Source organism: Lolium rigidum, chromosome 1 (genome assembly GCF_022539505.1).
Source record: "Lolium rigidum isolate FL_2022 chromosome 1, APGP_CSIRO_Lrig_0.1, whole genome shotgun sequence".
NCBI lineage: Eukaryota > Viridiplantae > Streptophyta > Magnoliopsida > Poales > Poaceae > Lolium > Lolium rigidum.
This window is the reverse complement of record NC_061508.1, coordinates 215,768,706-215,792,423: the sequence shown is the minus strand read 5'-3', so window position 1 is coordinate 215,792,423 and position 23,718 is coordinate 215,768,706. Positions and strand designations below refer to the sequence as shown.

The 23,718-nt window shown below is 46.6% G+C and overlaps 2 protein-coding genes across 2 annotated transcripts; both read left to right on the top strand.

Annotated features, from left to right (window-relative positions):
• The first annotated feature begins 7,491 nt into the window (after positions 1 to 7,491).
• On the top strand, positions 7,492 to 11,017 carry LOC124683135 (protein CHUP1, chloroplastic-like). Its single transcript, XM_047217708.1, has 7 exons — positions 7,492 to 8,309; positions 8,402 to 9,361; positions 9,465 to 9,596; positions 9,693 to 9,874; positions 9,956 to 10,067; positions 10,257 to 10,400; positions 10,703 to 11,017. Exons 1-7 carry the CDS (start codon positions 7,524 to 7,526, stop codon positions 10,784 to 10,786), a joined length of 2,400 nt encoding a protein of 799 aa, XP_047073664.1. The 5' UTR covers positions 7,492 to 7,523; the 3' UTR covers positions 10,787 to 11,017.
• Positions 11,018 to 13,660: 2,643 nt separating this feature from the next.
• On the top strand, positions 13,661 to 17,735 carry LOC124683134. Its single transcript, XM_047217707.1, has 5 exons — positions 13,661 to 13,902; positions 13,996 to 14,057; positions 16,519 to 16,609; positions 16,691 to 16,775; positions 16,861 to 17,735. The coding sequence occupies exons 1-5, from the start codon at positions 13,712 to 13,714 to the stop codon at positions 17,530 to 17,532; spliced, it is 1,101 nt and encodes a 366-aa protein (XP_047073663.1). The 5' UTR covers positions 13,661 to 13,711; the 3' UTR covers positions 17,533 to 17,735.
• The last annotated feature ends 5,983 nt before the right edge of the window (positions 17,736 to 23,718 follow it).

Below are 23,718 nucleotides of genomic sequence, written 5' to 3'. Positions count from 1 at the left end.
AGTCGAAGGCGCCAGAAACCCTCCAGAACGCCGCCACATCGCGAAACTCCGTCTCGGGAGCCAGAAGTCTCCGTTCTGGCACTCCACCGGGACGGGGAATTGGAGGATATCATCGCCATCATCACCGCCAACGCCTCTACATCAACCAACCATGTTTCCCCCATCCATGTGTGAGTAATTCCCCCGTTGTAGGCCGAAGGGGATGGTAGGGATTGGATGAGATTGGTCATGTAATAGCATAAGATTGTTAGGGCATAGTGCCTAGTTTTCGTAATTGGTACTTTGATGATATTGTTGCAACTTGTTATGCTTAATGCTTGTCACTAGGGCCCGAGTGCCATGATCTCAGATCTGAACATGTTATTATTTCATCATGATATTCATTGTTTATGGTCTTACCTGCAAGTTGTATACACATGTCGCTGTCCGGAACCAATGGCCCCGAAGTGACAGAAATCGGGGCAACCGGAGGGGATGGTAGTGATGTGAGGATCACATGTGTTCACGGAGTGTTAATGCTTTGCTCCGGTACTCTATTAAAAGGAGTACCTTAATATCCAGTAGATTCCCTTGAGGCCCGGCTGCCACCGGCTGGTAGGACAAAAGATGTTGTGCAAGTTTCTCATTGCGAGCACGTACGACTATAATTGGAACACATGCCTATTGATTGCTTTGTACTTGGACACCGTTTTATTATTATCCGCAAATGCCCTGCTATGATTGTTACATGAGTTTCTCTCATCCATGCAACGCCCGACATCCGTCCCCGTGCCTACGGTATTTTAATCCTCGCTGTTTACTAAAATCACTACTGCTGTCTTTGTTACTCTGCTGTCTTGTTATTTTACTACTGCTATTGCTATAAAGCTGTTACTACGATAAACTCTTGCGAGCAAGTCCGTTTCCAGTGCAGCTGAATTGACAACTCCGCTGTTAAGGCTTTCAAGTATTCTTTGTCTCCCCTTGTGTCGAATCAATAAATTGGGTTTTACTTCCCTCGAAGACTGTTGTGATCCCCTATACTTGTGGGTCATCAATGCGCACAGCAGTAAGTTTTCCCTCAGTAAGAAACCAAGGTTATCGAACCAGTAGGAGTCAAGGAAGCACGTGAAGGTTGTTGGTGGCGGAGTGTAGTGCGGCGCAACACCAGGGATTCCGGCGCCAACGTGGAACCTGCACAACACAATCAAAGTACTTTGCCCCAACGTAATAGTGAGGTTGTCAATCTCACCGACTTGCTTGTAAACAAAGGATTAGATGTATAGTGTGGATGATGATGTTTGTTTGCGAAGAACATTAACGAACAATTGCAGTAGATTGTATTTCAGATGTAAAGAATTGGACCGGGGTCCACAGTTCACTAGTGGTGTCTCTCCGATAAGAAATAGCATGTTGGGTGAACAAATTACAGTTGGGCAATTGACAAATAAAGAAGGCATAACAATGCACATACATATATCATGATGAGTACTATGAGATTTAATCAGGGCATTACGACAAAGTACATAGACCGCTACCCAGCATGCATCTATGCCTAAAAAGTCCACCTTCAGGTTATCATCCGAACCCCTTCCAGTATTAAGTTGCAAACAACAGACAATTGCATTAAGTATGATGCGTAATGTAATCAACACAAATATCCTTAGACAAAGCATCGATGTTTTATCCCTAGTGGCAACAAAGACATCCACAATCTTAGAACTTTCGTCACCGTCCCGCATTCAATGGAGGCATGAACCCACTATCGAGCATAAATACTCCCTCTTGGAGTCACAAGTATCAACTTGGCCAGAGCCTCTACTAGCAACGGAGAGCATGCAATAAGATAAACAACATATATGATAGATTGATAATCAACTTGACATAGTATTCAATATTCATCGGATCCCAACAAACACAACATGTAGGATTATAGATAGATGATCTTGATCATGATAGGCAGCTCACAAGATCTAACATGATAGCACAATGAGGAGAAGACAACCATCTAGCTACTACTATGGACGGGGTGAACTACTCACACATCGATCCGGAGGCAATCATGGCGATGAAGAGCCCTCCGGGAGATGATTCCCCTCTCCGGCAGGGTGCCGGAGGCGATCTCCTGAATCCCCCCGAGATGGGATTTGCGGCGGCGGCGTCTCTAGAAGGTTTTCCGTATCGTGGCTCTCGGCATCGGGGTATTCGCGACGAAGGCTTTAAGTAGGCGGAAGGGCGAGTCGGAGGAGGCACGGGGGCCCCACACGCTAGGGCCGCGCGGGCCTCGGCTCGGCCGCGCCGCCCTAGTGTGGCGGCGCCCCGTGGCCCCACTTCGTTTCTCCCTCGGTCTTCTGGAAGCTTCGTGGAAAAATAGGACCCTGGGCGTTGATTTCGTCCAATTCCGAGAATATTTCCTTACTAGGATTTCTGAAACCAAAAACAACAACTGGCTCTTCGGCATCTCGTCAATAGGTTAGTGCCGGAAAATGCATAATAATGACATATAATGTGTATAAAACATGTGAGTATCATCAATAAAGTAGCATGGAACATAAGAAATTATAGATACGTTTGAGACGTATCATTATCTTATCCATGCAGCGCCCGTTCATCCATCCCTATGCCTACAGTATTTTAATCCTGCTGTTTACTATAATCACTACTGTTGTTTTTATTACACTGCTGCTTATATTTCACTATCGCTCTCGCTATAAAGCTGTTGCTACCGATAAACTATTGCGAACAAGTACGTTTCCAGGTGCAGCTGAATTGACAACTCCGATGTTAAGGCTTACAAATATTCTTTGGCTCCCCTTGTGTCGAATCAATAAATTGGGTTTTACTTCCCTCGAAGACTGTTGCGATCCCCTATACTTGTTTTTTTTTGAAAGGAATACGGTAGGGGAAGCCCCTACAGTGATTTTGTTTTTTAAATAATAAGAACCCAAATTCGTGTCCCTGAGGACTTGAACCTAGGTGGCTGGGTTGTACATCCACTTCCCTAACCAAGTGAGCTAGGCTCACTTCTTATCCCCTATACTTGTGGTTCATCACCTACCTCCACAAGGAGCCAAACCAGGTTGACTAATCAGTGGGCACCCGATGGGTATGCCCATGATAGTCATATTGAGCATCAATATGATATTTAAAGTGATAAAAGTCATCTAAATGATTTTCCACGCATCTAGGTGAAAAGAAAAAATGAGAGGAAACTCCAGAAGTGTTAACGACCATCGGTACGGGTGAAGTCCGCCCCTAACGCGCGCCCATGCCATGTGACAGCTGCCTCACCTCGTCAAATAGTTTCACCTCACGACGATGGATTTGAGATCCGACATTCAGAGACACCATAACTCGCGGAAACCTCATCTCCGAAAGGAATCTAGAGGGGGACTTGAAGAAGGGCATCATCCTCGTTATTACATGGATCATCGGAGGCTAAGGCATCATTCCCCATCATCAACCATTGCATATCTATCACCATTCCCATCTCATCTACCTTCATCTTGTTACAATTCCAATTTCTATTGTGGATTTGCACTTGTATACATCCAAACACTCATATTTAGTTCATATGCCTATGGTGATGTTATTGATTGCTTCCATGAGTGAGTATTTTACCTTGTTCTTGGGGAGATGGAGAAATCCTACAAATATTATGATGTGAAATGAAGATGATCTATAACTTTGGTTCATGATTATGTGTTTGTTTTCTCTCTAGATATTATGTCAAGCCGATAATGTAATATTTGCCTTCAGGACTAGAGAAAGAATCACTGCTGGACATGTGGTAGTATGTACGGTGCTTAGTGACATAACATGCCGGTGTGCTCATACCAATATCCACGGGGAAAAACTCAATTCCGAGGAGTCAGAGTGGCTTCCTTATGATCACTGCAGTGGTTATTCAGGATGAAATATCATATGGCTTATCTGTGATTATCTTTTTTATGGAGCTCTCCCCACACATGTTACGAAGAAAGACATAGATTTGTTCCAATCATAAGTAATACCAATGCTATAGGTGGATCCTACACTCCCCAAGAACATTTCGCCTTATTGCAGTTTTATTACCATTTACATCGTGTTTGTCTCTATGTTTGCTTTTATTTCCAGTTATTACTTACACACAAAACAACTCTCTATAAAACAATCTTACTTGAGATCAAGGATTGCTTACATGTATTTTCTGATAGATAGTGACGAGGGGTATAAATACCTTAACCAAATAGGTCTCTCTTGTTCGGTACTTTTACTTTTAAAACTAGCTACAATGTGCACGTGCACTTGCACACATCACGGGCCCAGGAGATAGAGACCGTCCGCCAACGGCTGAAAAAGGGGCAGCCGAACTTGTCTATTCCTCCTCGAGGGCGGCATCGTAGGTCGGTGATGGAGGCCAGGGCGGTGCTTGAGCTCGGGAAGGAGACGTTGGTCATGGCAGGGATGGGGAGCATGAACGGATGGACGTCTCGGCGACGGCAATGGGAGGCACGGGGTTCCCAATCTCTTTGCCATTTTCCAACTTTTTTTGAACGTTACCATTTTTCAATTTAGCCCTCGTAGTTTTTATTATTGAAAAATAGGCACTCTGGACGGTAGGTGGCTAACATATGAGGTCAAGTTTAACCCACATCAGCAGAATACGATGTCGTACTCTTCTTAGGGGTCCTTGAGCCGTCTTCATGTACTGTATAATGCGTATTTCTAAGTGCGGTGATCGACCCAGACAAAGCTGCCGAGTTTAGGTAGGCCCGATGTATTTACTCTTTATTCTTCTACAAAAAATCAGTTTCAATGCATTTGAATTCTTGGGGCAACGAAGAGCAGCCGCACTCAGGGCATCTCCAATGCTCCGACCCAAACGGACGTGTTGGAGTGTCCGTTTTTGGCTGTTTGGTCGCCGTTCAGAGACGCGGATAGACGAGGACGTTCGTGCCTTTTTTGATCCCCAACGCCCAGCAGACCCAAATCACTATTCCTATTATCTAGTACTAGCTGCCATGAACCAGTCCGGCGAGCTCCGCCGTGCCCGTGCTCGCTGCGTCCCGGCAGGCCGCGCCCCGGTGACCTCCGCCCCCGCCCGTGCCGCCCCGCGTGTGCAAGCTCCGTGGCGAGGCCGTGCCCCGACGAGCTCGCCCCGAGCCGCCGCACTCCGTCGCGGCGCCCTCGCCCGTGCTCGCGGCCGCAGAGGGTGCGGCGCGGCGAGCGCCACGCAGCCCGGACGGCGCGGCCGGAGAGGTGCTTTGCGGCGAGCGCCCGAGCCGAGACGGCGCGGCAGAGGAGAGCCCCGCACGGCCGGGACGATGCGGTGGGCGCGGCGCGTGGCTCCGGCCGGCGGGCGAGGGCGGCGTGGGGCGGGCGCGCCCGTGGCGCGAGCGAGCCTCGCGCGGCGTGGCGAGGCCGGCGACGGCGCGGCCGGCGGCGTGCGCCGCCCGAGCTCGACGCGGGCGCGGCCGGAGCGAGGAGAGCGCGGCGCGGGCCCCGCGCGGCGTGGTGAGGCCGGAGCCGAGGAGGTGCGGGCGCGCCCGTGGCCGGAGCGAGGAGGCGCGGCGCGGGCCCCCGTGCGGCGTGGCGAGGCCGGCGACGGCGCAGCCGTGGCGGGCGCTGCACATGCTCGACGCGGGCGCGGCCCAAGCTCGACGCGGGAGCGGCCCCGTTCGCCGCCGTGGGCGCGGCGGCCCTGTTCCTCGCCGCCGTGGGCACGACCCTGTTCCTCGCCGCCATGCACGCGCCCTCGACCGTCGCCCTGCGCGTCGTCGTTGACGAGCTTTGCGGCCGGAGCTCGTTTTGGCAGCGATAAATTCCGGCATGGATGAAAAAAAGCGAGGAGTCTGCGACGGGGTGCGGCCAGCGTCGGCGACGACGGCAGTTGGCCAGGCCAGCCAAAATCCGGTGGCTATGCCGGTCATCTCCATGGGAAAAAGAAGAGAGAGGAGAGAGAAGGTGTGGGCCTGGGAGGATAGAAACGGACGTCTTGAGCCGTCCCGAGCCATCCGGACAGACGCAAAGTCCGCCCAAATTTAAATCAGATTTAGGTCGCTCCGGATTTTAATGGCCGTCCGTTTTGCATTTGGATCTGCGCGTTGGGACGCGTTTACCCAAACGGATGAAAGTGGTCTCCGTTTTTGGATTTGGCACCCAGCTGCAGGTAGACACGTGAGGTGAGCCAAGCAAAAGTCAGAACGAAAAGCGGATGACCATCCCAGAGGTGGTGGCCCGCCCGTCAGTCAGCCTGCGCCGGCCTGTCTCCTCTGTCCCCCTACCCTACCCGCTACGGCTACTACTACAGCCTACCCCTGTCTCCTTCCCATTTCAAATTTCAAAACCCACCACGCGCACACGCACACACAGCTCTGCTCTGCTCTGTCGACCAGCGCCTCCTCGAACCCTCCGCGACCTCGTCTCGGAATCCGGCGACGAGCTCCATAGAAAAATCCAGCGCGCGCGCGTGGGGCGGAGGAGGAGGACGCAGGCAGGAACGAGGCGAGAGCATCCGAAGCTGCCCTGGCTAGCCTTGTCGCGTCCAGCCCCCACTCCCTCTCCTCTTCTCCCGGCCTGTTCTTTGTTCAGCAGCTGCTCACCTCGGTTTCGAGGGAGGCGAGAGGGTTGCGACTTCGGTCCAGCTTCGAGGCGCGAGGTAGGTATCATCAAGCTCGGAGATTCAGATTGGTGTGGGGAGATTCTTGGTTGCTCGTTTTGGGTGGGGATTCCGGATTCTGAGGGTGCTTGCTCGAGCTAAGAACTCAGATTCGTCTTCTCTTTCTTGTTTCCAGGTGCATCTGAACTCTGAAGGGACTGCAAGAATCTCCGGCGTTTTTGCGCCCTGGTCTGCTACATCCAGGCAGCGGGATGGGAGGTAAGATTAAGAATCACGCATCTCAAGCAGTAGCTGGTAGATGTAGTACTAGTACATATGCTCGATTTCTTAGGCTCAAGGGTTCGATTTGGTGCTGTGCCGGGCAGAAACCTATTAGAAATCCGGCGCTTCTGGTTGTGCGAAACACAGTAGTTGCCTCATACCATTCCCTGCTTGATTGCCCAGGCCTTTACAATCTTTGTTTGCAATATGCTTAGTGTAAAATGTAACTACTGCTGCGTACGGAGATTGGGAGATGCACTGCTATTTTGATTGCAGTAAATGTTAATCCTTCAGAGAGCAGACCACTTGTTAAAATGGTAATCCTGGGAGCAACTAGAAAGCACACTGTCAAGCTTAAAGTCTTTCTTTATGGTCATGCCTAGAGTCTTGGCAAAAAAAAAAAAAAGAGTCTTGGCAAGAAGGATATATTTGACCAGATATTGAGTTGAATTGCTTGTTTATTTAATCTTCATGTGCAAGTCAGAAGGAAAATTATACATGGTCCTTCAGTTCTTCAGCATTGATAGTTTGTTTATTTTTATATTATTATTGTGGTGCCAATGGTTCCCTGGGAAACTACTCACGTTTCCGCCCTCTTTTACTTGCAGGCACTGTAGCATTGTACTGAAGTTCCGCCGCTGTTGCATGGTTGGAGTTCAGAGTCCTGGAATCTCGACTGAAGATGAAAGAGGATATCATGTTCGACAACCAATCGAAACCGTGCAGATCCAGGGTTGACTCCAAAAGCAACCAAAATCCTCTCAAGCCCAAATTTGGGTCATCATGGGGGTCCCAAATTGTCAAGGGGTTCACAGCTGACAAGAAAACCAAGAAGGCGTCGGCCATTGCAAGCAAGAAGCCGCCTCTTGCAAGCGTGGAGAATGTCAACCAGAGCAACCAACAGATCCAATACCATTCTAGGGTTAAGAGATCTCTGATAGGAGATTTTCCTTGCTCACCTGCTGGTTCTCAAGTTCATCCCCATGTCTTTGATTGCCACGGTATTAGGTCCCCTGCATCTCATGATCTCTTCTTTGAGTTGGACCATCTCAGGGAACAACTACGTGAATCGAAGGAAAGGGAATCAGCATTGCAATCAGAGTTGCGGCAATGCAAAGAAAATCCAAGGGTGTCAGAACTCGAGAAGGAGCTTGACTCTAGGAAGAATGAGATTGACAGGCTTGCACGGCTTAAAACATCGTTTGAAGCTGAGAAAACAAGTCTTTCTGAGCAGTTATCAGCTCTATCTTCTATGGTGGAGCAGCACGAGGAAACGGTAAGATTGGATGCGCATGGCAGTAGGGCATCTGTTACAGGTCGGGACAATGCATCTTGTTCAGGGAACTTGGAGTTCGAAGTTGTTGAGCTGCGACGCTTAAACAAAGAGCTTCAGTTTCAGAAACGAAGTCTTGCAATCAAGCTCTCTTCAGCAGAGTCCAAATTGGCTGTCCTCGAAAAGAATGCAGAGGTACCATTTCATGAACTTCCCCATTTGTAAGGGAAAGAAATTACTAGTTTTATTTTAACTAATCATTTTTGCACCCTTCTTGTTTTCACCAGAGCGAGATAGTTGCAAAGGCTCAAGCAGAGGCTTCGTTGTTGCGACACACAAATGCGAACTTGAGCAAGCAAGTTGAGGGCCTACAGATGAGTCGGCTAACTGAGGTTGAGGAGCTTGCTTATCTTCGGTGGATCAATTCATGTTTACGTCATGAGCTCTGTGGCTCAGATCAAGCACCTAGAGCAATCTCTGATATTGGTTACAATGATGGCATGGCTTGTAATGATGACCATTGTGATGGCGATGGTCCAAATGCTGACAAAAGTTCTGATGATAAAAGACTAAGCATTGCTGAACGTATCAAGCAATGGTCTCAGAATGATAAGAATTGTCAAACATCTAAAAAGGAATCACTTCTTGATAGAGCATGGATTGAAGCCACTGAAGCGCGAAGCCCAACACGTAGGCACTCACTTGGTGGATTAAAGGGATGTACACAGGACTTGAACATTGTGAAGAGGAGGCAATCTGATACCTTTATCTGCCTTCCAGAGGCAGCAGATGAAGTAGCCTCTTGTAATACGGATCAGACAAGCAGGGAGAAGAGTGATCTTCTAATGGACAAATATGATTTTGGTCAATCTGATAGTCCAAGATTTATTCTTGGCAAACCAGAAATATGCAAGTCTCAATGCTTGGATGTCGAAAAGCGCACTCTGCGCATTCCAAACCCTCCTCCAAGACCTTCAGTGTCCCTGCCACATTCATCTGGCCCATCAAATGGACCGACTGTAAATCCACCCCGGCCTCCTCCACCTCCTCCTCCACCGAAGTTTTCCACAAGGAATACTGGGGTCATGAAGAGGGCACCCCAAGTTGCAGAGCTTTACCATTCACTTATGAGAAGGGACTCAAAGAAAGATACTTCTGGGGGTGCAATCTGCGAAACAGCTAACTCTGCAAATGTGCGGAGTAGCATGATTGGTGAAATCGAGAACCGTTCTTCACATTTGCAGGCTGTAAGTAGAGTAACCAGATTGGACCAAATGACACAATGTAGATAACAATAAGTAGCTCGTTCCTACGCTGACCATGTGCATTGATTTGTCATTCCATTTTCAGATCAAGGCGGATGTTGAGACTCAAGGTGAATTTGTGAAATCGTTGATCAAGGAGGTGACTGATGCAGCTTACAAAGATATAGAAGATGTGGTTGCATTTGTGAAATGGCTCGACGATGAACTCGGTTTCCTGGTACGCATATTTATATTATTACCATTATGTGAGCAATCTTTTCAGTTGCAGCAGTCACTGAAGTTAATATTTCCCATTTAATTGCATTTCTTGAAGGTGGATGAGAGAGCAGTCCTGAAGCATTTTGATTGGCCCGAGAGGAAGGCAGACACTCTAAGAGAGGCAGCTTTTGGCTATCAAGACCTCAAAAAATTGGAATCAGAAGTTTCGAACTACAAAGATGATCCACGCCTTCCCTGTGACATTGCACTTAAGAAGATGATAACAGTGTCTGAAAAGTATGGCCATTTTACTATAGAATTTTTTTCATCAGTAGAATCAGATTGGTACTGAAAATTTGATTGGCATTCCTAATTCAGGACGGAGCGAGGTGTTTACAGTGTTCTGAGGACAAGGGATGCAATGATGAGGCAGTGCAAGGAGTTTAACATCCCTACTGACTGGATGCTTGACAACAATCTTATTAGCAAGGTAAATGATGTATAATTTTCAGTATTGGACTGCTGCTCTGCAGGTTTTAAGTAACTAGTGGTACATTACTATCCTATGACCTATCAGTACCGGAAAACATACTTTGGAGTCCAATAGCAGCCTGTAAAGCCCTCTGCAGTAATATTTGCTTATACAATTTCGGTAACCCATTTCCCTTCGTCACTGCAGATAAAATTTGCTTCTGTCAAATTAGCAAACATGTACATGAAAAGAGTGGCTATGGAACTTCAGTATATGGGACCTCTGAACAAGGATCTAGCTCTGGAGTATATGCTGCTTCAGGCTGTGAGATTTGCCTTCAGAGTTCATCAGGTAACACAATGTGGCAGTAGCTGTAGAACAAGAAAATAAAGAACTAAGTCCTGTATCAAATCAATGCTGATTAGATTACCAGTTAGTACTCTTATAAAAACTGTGTTCTTCACCTATCCCAACTATCACATCTGTCTGATTTCAGTTTTATCCTTCGTTTCCATGCTATACATAATCAAGAACCCCTGCTTATTCTGGGCTATTTCTGGGGAACCCTTCTGTAGAATCTGTATGTTCTATTCAAGTATTAAAACCATAAGCTGCGTCTTCTAAATTGGTGGTCCATTTTTTTTCCTTTTCAGTTTGCTGGAGGGTTCGACACTGAGACCATGGATGCATTTGAGGAGCTGAGGAATCTTGTTCACGTCAGGAACAGTACCCAGTAGGGAGGCAATCGAATGTAGTGTGATGTGATTTTGTCTGGGAAAATTGTGGCTTACCCTCTCAGTAAGCATGACGGATAATTTGAAGGATTGGCCATTGGTGTGTATGTATTCGTGTGTGCTAGCCTGAAGAAACCAGCTTTGGTGTGCGTAGGCGTAGGAATTTGGTAGAAACATTGATGGAACATGTGGAAGCTATATGTGGATATGCTCCTAGTGGGCATTGGTGACTGTCAATTTGTTAACTTGTCTACTGGAAGCTCATAGTCTACAATGATGCGATGCAAGGTTTTCTAAGAAGAGAAACACCACATTGTTTTCAACCCAGCCTTCTCGGAAGCAGCAGCAGAACGCTCGCAACTAGGGTTTCCCCGAAGAGGAGTTGCTGTTGCCGCCTCTTCTCACCTCATCGCCATCGGTGCCCGGTGCCGCTTCCCTTCCTCCTACGGCGGCGGGGATTGTCCTTCCTTGGTATGCCGTCCTCGTCGGCGTCTCTCATCTGGATGTGTGGACGTGGGCCGTGAGCTACTAATATGAGGTGATGCGAGGATCTTATGGTGGTCAGTGAAGATAATGTGGCCCTCAACTTAATATACCCACAGGGTCATCAGTTTGCAATATGTTGATGGCACCACCAATTTTTGTTTTGTTGAAATCAATCACATTGGTAGGAATCTGTCGGTGTTAACCTGTTTGGAACATGTCATCAATTCAAAATAGGCAGAAATCGACTCTTTCAAAAACATCTTAGATCTCACTAATACACAAATGGCCCGTTGTCTTTGAAACGTTATAAAGGACAAGAGAATTGCGCTTTGGCCAATTGACATCTTGTTTGTACACCCAAAGCGCTCTGTGTTTTGATTGCGTCTCGCAATGCTCAATGCCGATGACTAGACTCATCACTTCCAAATGACATGTGTCCCAAATGATTTGATTTAGTTGTATGGGGTCTATTAGAAAGGAAGTTTGGAGGAGGGGGGGGGGGTGGGAGTATTTGGTGAGGCAAGTGTTTTCAGCAAGACCACGAGATATAATACACCAGGAAACCTTGCTGCCAAACTAGGCCTTAGGGGCCCTATTGATCTAAAGAAAAGTTGGCGACGACAGCCGTTTTGTAGGTTCCATTTTGGGCATGTGGTTCCTATCGTCTTTATTGCTTCTGTGCGCCACTACAAGGTCAAAATCCGGTGACGATGACTACGGAAGTCGTATTCCTCGCCAATGGAGCTATGGCGCTGAATACTAGTCTTATCTACACCTCATTGTTGCATGCTACCTCCGTTCCTTTGAATAAGGCGTACACTTTTTTCCAAAGTAAAACGATTTAAACTTTGACCAAGTTTTTAGAAAAAACTATCAATATCTATCACACCTGATCATGTCATTAGATACCCCAGATACATCATGACATGCATTTTCACATTATATTTATATAGTATGATAGTGTTCAATATATTTTTCTATAGAATTGATCAAACTTTGCCTCGTTTGATTATAGAGAAAATTTATACGTCTTACATTGCGAAACAGAGGTAGTATTAGCTTTTAACATGTGAGCGGTCTTGAAAGCTTCTTAGCTTCATACATAGTGGTTAAAATGGACTCGGCTATAACTTATTTTGTGTTTAGCAGTCTGCCATAACGTGTCTTCTTCTTTATTGAGCTTGTTTTGGTGGATCTATAAAGAATGGGATAGTGAAGCTTCCACTTTCTAAAAAGAGAGGTGGGTACCAACATGAACTCTTATTAATTTGCAAGGGTTCTGTCGTCAACTAAATTTATAGCTTCTTTTATACCCCTTCGAATCCGGAAAACTGTTAGACGAACTGTTTTGCAAAAAAATCCTCACATTTACCAGTTCCTTAACCCGCACTCCATTATGTTCTTGCTAGAGCGAGTGAAAAAAAAGCTATCTAACCATCAGCTTGTGAGCGACATCTTTAATTGAGGTGAGAGAAACTTCGTGCATGGTCCGTTCGGAGACAAACCATCAATGCTAACTTTTGGACGGATTTAATTACAAAACGTAATTGCATTGACAGTCCGACACTTATTTAGGATCAGAAAGAGTAATTTTAATTAAATAACATATGCTGCCAAGCTCCATCCTTTTCTCCACTCCTCCACAAAACCTAGCCGCCGGGCACATCCTTGGAGGCGGTCCAGAAACATGCCATCCCATCGGTTTGCTTATCGCTCTACCCCGGATCGGGAGAAGGTCTTACTTATTTGTAGGTTAGATCGATGATAATGAGGTGGGGGCAATATTCTTGCATTGGAATAAGTCCTCCCGATGTGCTCCCGTTAAATGGCACCGACTCCGGTTTCAATGGGTAGCACGTGGATGGTTCTGTCTCTGATCTCTTATTAGATCAGGTGAATTTGGTTAAGAGTCGGTGCACAACGAGGCTTCGTGCACATGTGGTGATGGTCCTCCAAATAATTCCACGAGGGGGCAGCTATGGTGTCTTGAGGTATGCCGGGAGCACGGCCTCATATCTAGGAAGAGGGAAGCATATGACATGTCCCGGTCGTGTTGTATCAATGAAGTCTTGGATCATGTTTTCATAGTCGGATGGCTATTATGTCTAGCAATGTCAATGGGCAATGGTGATTCTCTTGTTCCTGGGATGATGATTTTGTGCATGTTGGTGGAAGCAACCGTATCCTCTCAGTATACGTCTGTATTTGTTTGGACATTCATGAAGATAAGGACCTGTCTGCGATCTTATTAAAGTAGAAAGGCCGTTTCGCAACATTAGCAAAATCCCCAATCGGTCCAAGCCCTAGCCGCAATTTGAGCCCGGTCCCAACTCTCCTCTCCCCCGCCTCTTCTTCTCCACCCACGGCCGCCGGCGAGGCCTCGCCGGAGAAGCCGCCTTCCACCGCCCACCCGGGATTTCCCGCCGCACGTCCCAAAGCTCGATGGCCGCGTCGTCTCCCGCCTCCAGCGGCAAGGCGGCGAGCGACTCCTCCGCTCCTGCCCCGGCGGTCGCCAACGGCAATGGGACGCCGCAGAAGCCGCCCTCCGGCCCCGGTTTCGACATGCCCAAGCCCAACCTGCGCGGGCTGAACAAGCCCAAGTGCATCCAGTGCGGCAACGTCGCCCGCTCCCGGTAAGAAGGGCCAGGATTCGTCGAGCTTCTCTGATCTTGGAGTTCTGTGTCCTTGTCAGGTTCATGAAATTTATGCGTTGCTTGGCCTTTCAGGTGCCCCTTCCAGTGTTGCAAGAGCTGCTGCTACAAAGCCCAGAACCCTTGCCATATTCACGGTATGCCTAATACTACTGCTGCGAGATGCAATAGATCTTCGTCGTCTACAATGAATTGCAGTTTTTGTTCGCTATTCGGGAGCAGTTTGCGAAGCTGCTATCCAAGTATCGGCAGCATCAACTAATTCGGCGCCAGCCCATTGTTTGCCTGACATGATTTTCCTGTTGCCCCCTACTCTTGGTTTTAGCCCTTCCCGTCACTGGTTATAATTAGGGTTTTGTTGCTTCCTTAGCCTAGATGAGCTATATGTTATCTGGAGTAGCTAGTCTCTTTACCATTCAACCATACTAGTTTAGCGGTTCTATAGTTCTGGATTTGTTTGGTTCTGTAGACGGTAGGAGCTTGCTCAATCTTAGGTAGGCTAGATAATCAATTTTATCCAAGTCATCTCATTCGGGCAAAGGATTACGAGTCGACAAGTCGAGTCGAGTCGTCAGGGTACCGACTCATAGACTATTCGTGACTAGTCTATCTAGACTACTGCTGGACTAGTCGACGTGTACTTCAGCAGTAGCTAGTACATATATGGCAACCAGATAGGAGCAAAACCAGCGGGGGAGGGCGTCGCAATGCTTCTGGCCGCCGCCAATCTAGCCTGGAAATAGCCAGTGTTCTAACTTTCCATCTCGCGGGCTGAGAGCCTCACTTATTCATGCCAAAATTGAGTCAATCGACTCAAATACTAAGACTAATCTAGATTAGTCCATGACTAGTTGCTCGACCGCTCGACTCTACAAACTAGTCGAGTCGAACAAGCTAGTCGACAGTCAAGTTAAGACTCATAGACTAGTCGAGCGACTAGTCTAGACTAGTCGTTAGACTCATAATCCATGGTAGACTCATAATCCATGATTCGGGCTGACGTTTTCCTATTTTACCTTCGGTGACAGTTGGCAACTTCAAGTGGCTAGTAGATCTTTATCGTCTACAATGAATTGTAGTTTTTGTTAGCTAATCGCGAGCAGTTTGCGAAGCTGCTACCCAAGTATCGGCACCATCAACTAATTCGGCACCAGCCCATTGTTTGCCTGACATGATTTTCCTGTTGCCCTCTACTCTTGGTTTTAGCCCTTCCCGTCACTGGTTATAATTAGGGTTTTGTTGCTTCCTTTGCCGAGATGAGCTATATGTTATCTGGAGTGGCTAGCCTCTTCACCGTTCAACCACACTAGTTTAGCGGTTCTATAGTTCTGGATTTGTTTGGTTCTGTAGACGGCAGGAGCTTGCTTAATCTTAGATAGGCTAGATAATCAATTTTATCCAAGTCATCTCATTCGGGCCAAGGATTACGAGTCGACAAGTCGAGTCGAGTCGTCAGGGCACCGACTCATAGACTAGTTGTGACTAGTCTAGACTACTATTGGACTAGTCGACGTGTACTTCAGCAGTAGCTAGTACATATATGGCAACCAGATGGGAGCAAAATCAGCGGAGGGAGGGCGTCACAATGCTTCTGGCCACCGCCAATCTAGCCTGTAAATAGCCAGTGTTCTAACTTTCCATCTCGCGGGCTGAGAGCCTCACTTATTCATGCCAAAATTGAGTCAATCGACTCAAATACTAAGACTAATCTAGATTAGTCCATGACTAGTTGCTCGACCGCTCGACTCTACAAACTAGTCGAGTCGAACAATCTAGTCGACAGTCAAGTTAAGACTCATAGACTAGTCGTTAGACTCATAATCCATGATTCGGGCTGACGTTTTGCTATTTTACCTTCGGTGACAGTAGGCAACTTCAAGTGGCTAGTAGTTTTGTTAAAAACTAAACTTATATTTGGTCTCTCTTGTGATTGCTGTTAAAGGTGTTTGGTATCAGGATTGTAGAAAGTAACTAACTTCAATGAGAAGAAGAGGGTGATTGATCTGACCCTTCCTTAGCATATAGTGTTATGGAAACAGGAGCATGCCCTTCTTGATCTTATAAGGGATGGAGGAAGAGGACGGTGAAGAGAAACAAGAAGAGCCCTACGGTTTGTGACTGAAGTGTGTTGAAGAGAAGGTGCTAATAGCAGAAGGAGGCTGCATGATTTTCCCCATTCCAGCGATAAAATATTTTTGTCCGAAAGTGCATCAGCAAGTTTTCTAGTCCTCTGAAGCAAAGTTATTCCCGAGAGGCAGGATATATGTACAGTTTCAAAAGCCTTGTTTAGCCAAGCGAAGCATATAAGAGAGCTTGCTTTAGGTCTTGGGAAGTTAGGATTTAGGATCCAAGCGCGCACCTTTATTTTTCATGGCAGATTAAGGGGTTGTTAGGCTAGAACATTTGCTTATGGCTGTGCTATTTACTTATGGTACTATTTAAATCTGCCTCTGAACTCCATTTATCTTCAGTTGTAGTTTCGTTTACTTTGTTTCCATGCAGTATGATGTCTGTATTAAACAATTTAGTGGTTTGTCTTTGAACACTTTATTTTGTAAATATAGCACTAATCCTTTCTTGCTCCATTTTTCATGACAGTTCTCAAAACGAACAACACATTGCCAGAAAAGACACCACCAGCTCCTGCCCCCTCGTCAGACCAACCATTAACTAATTCACCTGTAACTGGGTAATCTTCATAAACTGGTAGTCAAAATTCATATAATGCAAAAGGTCATTATTTATAATGCTTGCTTGTCATGTGCTGTAGTTCTTCGTCGAGGCTGTCTTCTGTACAAAAGCTTCCCCTTCATTTTCTTAACTCACTCCGAACAAGAAAGTCCTTTGCCAAGAAGGTTCTTTGCCTTTCTACCCTGTTCCATTGTTTTGAATAATTTTGTATATTCCTGTGGTTAAAAACTTGAAGTACTTATGTTTTAGGATGTTGCAAGCATAAACAAGTGGAGGTTTATGAAGCTAAAGGAACATATGCAAGGAGACATCGATGCAGAAAATGAAGCATATGATAGGTATACACAGAACATTGGGTTACTGGAGGAAACGTTCTATCTCACAGAAGATGCTGCTGGTGAACATGAAACTGAAGCAACTTCTTCAGAAGAAAGGATGGAAATAATGGTTTCTGAGGCAAAGGTGAGGTTAAAATCTGATTGTGCAAATGCTGATGGCTTTAAAGAGAGAATTGCCATTGTCTTGGACCAGAAGCTGAAGGAATTGCAAGAGAAACACAGTACCTACGAGGAAGGCAACTCCTCTGACCAAAATATAGATGGCCATACAAAGCTGCTGAAGTTAAGCATAAAGCAGCAAATGGCGAGAAACGCGAAAACGAATGAGCTGCTTGCTAGGTTGACAAAAGCACAGAGCGGGGATGATTTAAAGCCTTGCCTTGATTTAATGGCACAGCTGTTTGGAAAGGAAAATGCTTCCCCCTGCATGGATTCATCAGAAAAGCCAAGTGACCAAGAATTAACTGCAGCGACTGCACCCTCTTATTCCTTTCCAAAGCTCACGACTAGGCTGGAGGTTGATGAGAATATGGTGTCCAAGATCAATGAATTATCTTCTTTGAGTCAGGTCTTTCAGCTATAATCTGGGATCTGGACTGGTGGTGCGCCTCGAAACCCCGGAGGCATGTCACGAATCCAAAATCTGGACTGGATTCTTGCTGTCTAGTAACTTTAGAATGTAACTTGTACTATTATCTAGTGTTTCCTTACTGTCTTGTGTAATGTAATCAAGTGTTGGCAAGCAAGTCAAAACTATGAGAGCAATGCAGTATTTTTTTTTGTCTCCACAGCTATTATGAATTAAATCTTTACACTTGTTTTCTGCAGATAATGTGGCGAATCTTATTGATGATATATTCATCCTCTGTGATGAAAATTTACACTTGAAATCTCAGATTTCAGCGATGTTTAGTGCAGGCTTGCCTCTGAAATGTTATTGAGCTTAATGAAAAACCTCTCTGGTAGAAAACTATCTGCGGAAAACAACCGCGTCAAACAGTGACCCAGCAGAGCACAAGGACTAAAATCAATCGGCAACAAATCCACATGAGAGTTAAACACCCGTTTGGTCATTTTGATTCGGAGGCTGCCAATGCCATTGGAGTCAGATCAGCTCGTGTGGACTTATGCTAACTTTCATCAATCAATCAATTAAAAGAGGAAACAAGAAGAATTCCCTGCTTTTGCTAACTTCATCAATCAAATTTAAAGAGGAAAAACGAATAAATCCAAAGAAGTTCACTACAACTCATGCTAGCTTGATCAAATCAAAAGAGGAAACAAGAATCCAATGAATTCCTTCTGCAAAGTATGCTAGTTTCATCAAATTAGAAGGGGGAAAAAGAAGAACTTGCGCTAATTTTTCTTGAGGCGCTTGCAAGCCTCAGAATCTCCCATACCCTCACGGCCTCTCCTGGGGCCCGCGGCCGCAGCGCACGCCGCCCTGAGCCTGTCGCAGCGGTGTCGGTCGGCGAACGCCATGGTGGCGCTGAGCGTCCGGTTGCTGAGGATGCCGCACAGGAGGCTCTCGCAGTGCCACTTGAGCGCCTCGACGCCGCACCCGTCCGCGGCGAGGAACATCCGCCGCAGAAACTCAGCCATCCCTTCGCCGCCGTCGTCGTGAGCGACGGGAGGCACCTCTAGGTCGTCGGTGTAGATGAAATGGAGCAGAGCCTTGAACACCGCGGGCTCCATGTCGTTGTCCAAGGTTATTTCAACGGACGGCCGTGTCTTGGTCTTTGTCTTGGCCTTGTCGGTGGCGGCCGCGGCGTCCAGGAGCTTCTTCCTGAGCAGCGGGGACCGCGCCGCGAGGATCGCCCCGTGCGCGGGGAAGGCCTCTCCTCTGACGCGCACCGTGACGTCGCACGCGTGCTTGTCCTCCAGGAGCCTGCCGAGATCCTCGGGCAGGCCCGGCGGCGTGATCATCGGCGTTACCGGCTGTGGCGGTGGCGCCGGCTGCGTGATCATCGGCGGTGGCGCAGCTTGCGTGATCATCTGCGTCACCGGCTGGGGCACCCACGGGCGAGGCGTAACCACGGAGACGTCGCACCTGATGGCGAGGCTGCCGTTCCTGACGTACTGGGGCGTCTCCAGGTCGCTCCCGCGGCAGGACGGCTCGCCCCAGTACCAGTAGGTCGGATCGAACACGGCGTGCAGCCCGCCGCCGCCGCCGAGGATCGAGTGCCACTGCCCGCTGGACTGGTCCATGAGTGCGAGGTCGAACCAGGCCGGGACGACGGCGTCGGGCGTGAGGAGCTCGAGGTATACGGAGACGTGGTGCTGGCCGTCGGCGGAGGCGTCGGAGCCGGCGGGGTAGAAGAGGATCGCCCAGCTGTGGCCGCCCACGTCGAAGGCGCCGGACGTCACGGGCATCCCGATGCCGAGGGACTTGAGCAGGGTGTAATTGTGCACGAGGAAGGCGTGCCCGCCCTCCGCCACCTCCGCCGTGCACGACGACGTCGTCAGCGTCGGCCGACCCGGCGCGGGGAAACGCGGCGGGGCTCGTGGGGTCGCCGCGGAAGACGGGGAGGAAGCGGCTGTCGTCGGCAGTGTCAATCGCGGTGGCGCCGTAGTCCTTGCGCCCGTGGATGGACCCAGTTGTGCGTGCGCCCGTGGGTCGATCCATGGGGTCGCCAGCGGAGCGTTGGGCGGCGCTTGCGAAGGCGGGGCCGGAGCGGCTGTCGGCGGTGCCAACCGCTGTCGTGGCGGTGGCGCCATAGACCATGGTGAGCCCGTGGATCGATCCAGTTGTGCGTGAGCGCGTGGATCGATCCGTGGGGTCGTCGCCGGCGCGGCGTTGGGCGGCGCGTGCGCGGCCGCCGCGGGAGGCGGGACCGAAGGGGCTGGCGGCGGTGCCAATTGCGGCCGTGGCGGTGGCGCCATAGCCGGCCTTGCGCTCGTGGATCGCTCCAGTTGTGCGTGCGCCCGGCCGTTAGCTGCTGCTACGGCTAGAGGCTAGAGCACGGTGGACCTCTCCGAGTCTCCGCGATGGTTTTATACAGGTGTCTGATGTTTCTTTGCTGCATTCTTTACTGCATCGGTAAAGTCGGTGCTGATTCCGATCCCGAGTTTGTTACAACAAGCTTTCATGCGTAGGACAGCTGGCCGGTTACACGCTCATACCAAGTTACCAACACGCTCGGTCTAAACTGTTCATAAGTCATCATCAAATACAGTTACTCGGTCCGTTGCATTTCATGATTTGATTGCCGTGTGAAGCCCCTTGCCTTGTCACGTACCAGCGATCCATCCAAATGACCAAATCGTTTCTGATCCATGCGAGTCATGCAAAACCAAACAAGTTTTGTTTCACGGCTGGATCAATGAAATGTACCCAAGAATCACAGGATTCAAACATACGATATTATGCTAATTAAGTTGCAAAGCATCCGATTTTTGAGCCCGACAATTTTTCCTGACACGGCACATTATCTTTCTGCGAGCCGTATCCTATATGCCTTACTTTATTTCCGCATCGCGATGTGGTTCGCGTCGTGTTAGGGTTTCTAAAGAGGGTCATTAGAATCTGAAAATTGAGGATCCAGAGGATCTCAAGCTAGTGTGACCAGAACACGACCATTGATATGACAACTGGAGGCTAGGGGGGGAGGCAGGGTAAACAAATAAGGAGGGCCGGAACAGAGAAAATGACTATTGTGTGTGTGTGGGGGTGGGGTGTGGGGGGGGAGGCAAAGTACGAAAATACTCTGCTAATTTACATTATGTAGTACGGAATAGCAGCGACCTACGCAGAAATACAGAATCTTAGGATGTACATAATGATGTGTTATGTCAACATGTAAATTATCAATTTCAAATATATTTTATTCTTGGCTGTGAAAAAATGACAAAATTTGATATTTTGCACATTGGTAGAACCGAGCTATGTGTAAGCTAAACATAAAATACCCTTTATGACTTTTCCAAAAAAAAACAAGCTATGATGGATTTGATCATAAGATCAATCCATGTATGATTTATACCGTGTTCCAGCTCCTAGATCGATATTTTGTGTTGGTGCAGTGCTTCTGGATTGTTGATTTGATCAATAGCCCTTCACCTCCTAGCTCCTGGATGATCTTGCCTTAGCTCACCATGATCTATGGATGGTTTGGTTTGGTTATGGGGTTGGTTCTCTGGATGATCTATGAAAATGCTCTATTGGTGTGTTCTTGAGCTATTCTTGCTGTTCTTCTTGCTATGCTGAATGATCCAACCCTATCTCGAAACCACTGTGCTATATATAGCACAGGGAGCTGCTCTCCTTGGTCGACAACACTTGTGTGTGTGTGCTGTGCTGTCCAGCCCTTCTCCCCTTGCTCATGATGGAGAAAAGCTGCTGGCCTCACTTTGGCTTTGGTTGGGACTTGATCCCCCTGCCAAGGCTTATCTCATGATTTCTGATTATTTTTACTGCCAAGTGTCAATGACACTTGTTACTGGACAAAACCATTCTATTTGTTTCTCTTATGCAGGTTTCAAATTGTTATTGATGTAATCTTCATTTTCTTTCTTATTTATGTTTCATATATTCCATTTATTGTAATATAAATAATTATGTAATGATAATGTAATGTGTGTGTATGATCAATAAAGCTCAAGGTTTTGTTTATGAGCTTTTATATAAATTTGATATTCACTTATGAATTATTTGTGTAAATGTGATGTGCTTTTGAATTATGAATTCATAATTCATTTATATATTGACCACTTTATACTTCTTTTGTTTGAATTCAAATTTGAAATGCCAAATCAAACATTCTCCCCAAAACCCTAGGTTTCAAAAGAGGTCATGTCGAAATTCATAGCACTCACATTGCTCTAACCCTAATAGCAACGAGAGAGAAACCTCTATCCCTCTTAGGTTTTATGCAATAAGGCGCGAAAATTTCTCCCGTTTTGCGATGAAATGCATATCCCATTTCTAAATCTACCCTTCGTTGGTCCTATATTCTGGGATATTACACATACCATCTGAACTCTGAAAGTATAGTAGTCAGACAAATCCAGCACCTTCCCCTCCAATCCCTTTTATTTCTCATGATGTTTTCTTGTAATGTTTTGGTACTCTGAAAAAACAATGTATCCTATTGTGAGGAAGCAGCGCATATTCACTAATCTGTACATTAGCAACAATCAAATCTACTTCATCCATTTTCCTACTGTAGTTTCCATTTTTCTGATACTTTTTTTTGGCAACGGCCTAAATTGAGAGATCCTTGTCAAAATCCAACAAAAAATTCTTAGATCGAGAATCTTTTTGTCATGCTAAATCCATTAGAACTACATTTTTTTTTCATTTGCTCCAAGATTTTGAACGAGATGGATTTGTCTATTTATGTAAAATTGCGAAGCACTTGTGGTGCAATTAAATAATTCTAAAATTAGTTTCAAATTGTTGATGAGATTTTCTAACACTCTTCGAAAATGCATAAATAATATTTGTAAACAGATCAGAGTTCTTGGTATTTTACTTTGGAGGAACTCCAAAATCAAGTTCTTGTCATGCTAATTGCTAATTGTTATGTAGTCAAGGCTTGATTCCTGGTGCATTTTGATAGCACTAATTGATCTCAGTTTGACTATTCAAACGTACAATTAGTCTCTTAGGCGTTTTCTTAACATTGTACTACTGTGACAAATTTTGTTTCCTGGTATTAACTACTCTGACATTTGTCTTAACACTTGGTGTATTTCCTCTCGTATCCAACTGGTATAAAAAAGAGAGAACCAACCAGTGGTTGGATGGTTAGGAGGGCAGTGGCACCCCTAGCCCACCAGAGTTCAAATCCCAGATTTGACACTTTGGTGTCTCATAAAGGCGGAATATTCTTCAGTGGGAGGCGACGTTCCCGTCGACAGCGAGGCGCCTGTGGTGATTTCGTCAATCTCAAGACTCGCCGGATCAGTTATTCAACGCAGTCTTTTGGAGGTGCTCATAGGGGTAGGGTGTGCGTGTGTACGTTCATAGGGGTGAGTGTGTACGCGTATGTATGAGCGTCTTTGATTGTACTGTGTTTCGCAACAACAAAAAAACTGGTATAAAGAAAAACTTAAAGCAAGCTTATTGATTTGGGGAAATGCACTTTGGCTCATAGGAGCATATGCTCTCATTATGTGAATCCACGTTTTAAAGTGTTAAAAAATTAACTAAATTTTTACATGTACATCTAGACATTTTGTGTTGGTACACAAGTTTTCAAAAGAAAAAAATATTTTTCTGTGGCTCATGTAAAAAAGACAAATTTTGATGTTGTAACACGACTACGTACAGGATATTTTTTTGTCTTTTTTGTACACACCACACAAAATGTTGTTTTTCCACGAAAACTTGTGAACGAACATAGGATGTCAAGATGTATACCAAAATTTTATGTCAGATTTTTTTGACATTTTTAAAATTATTTTTTTATTATTTTCTACAATGGGTGCATATGCACGCGTGTGCCAAAACGCCACCTCCATTGATTTGCTGCTATATTAAGTATCAATCTCAAAGAAATCATTGATGCTCCCGATTTAATCCTCGCCTGTAGCCGGGTTCCAAGCGTGTGGGTCGGTCTACTAACTACTTAGTTAGGCTAACACTGACACTAATTAATTTTTAACACGCCCCCTTGGCCAATCGTTGTTTTCGAAAGCTTAGAGAAGGGAGTTATAACTTGGTGAACTGAGGCCATAAAAGTTCACGAGTCTGGAATTTTGTAGCTATATATAGCTCTTTTTTTAATGTAAAAAGGTATTTTAAAGTTTAAAAAATCCAAGATGT

Excerpts from the sequence above, each read along its gene's own strand:
- LOC124683135 (XM_047217708.1), top strand. The coding sequence starts at position 7,524 with ATGAAAGAGGATATCATGTTCGACAACCAATCGAAACCGTGCAGATCC. Across the intron at positions 9,597-9,692 it reads ACGATGAACTCGGTTTCCTG|GTGGATGAGAGAGCAGTCCT; the intron begins GTACGCATATTT and ends CATTTCTTGAAG. Across the intron at positions 10,401-10,702 it reads TTGCCTTCAGAGTTCATCAG|TTTGCTGGAGGGTTCGACAC; the intron begins GTAACACAATGT and ends TTTCCTTTTCAG.
- LOC124683134 (XM_047217707.1), top strand. The coding sequence starts at position 13,712 with ATGGCCGCGTCGTCTCCCGCCTCCAGCGGCAAGGCGGCGAGCGACTCC. Across the intron at positions 16,610-16,690 it reads ACTAATTCACCTGTAACTGG|TTCTTCGTCGAGGCTGTCTT; the intron begins GTAATCTTCATA and ends CATGTGCTGTAG. Across the intron at positions 16,776-16,860 it reads GAAAGTCCTTTGCCAAGAAG|GATGTTGCAAGCATAAACAA; the intron begins GTTCTTTGCCTT and ends CTTATGTTTTAG.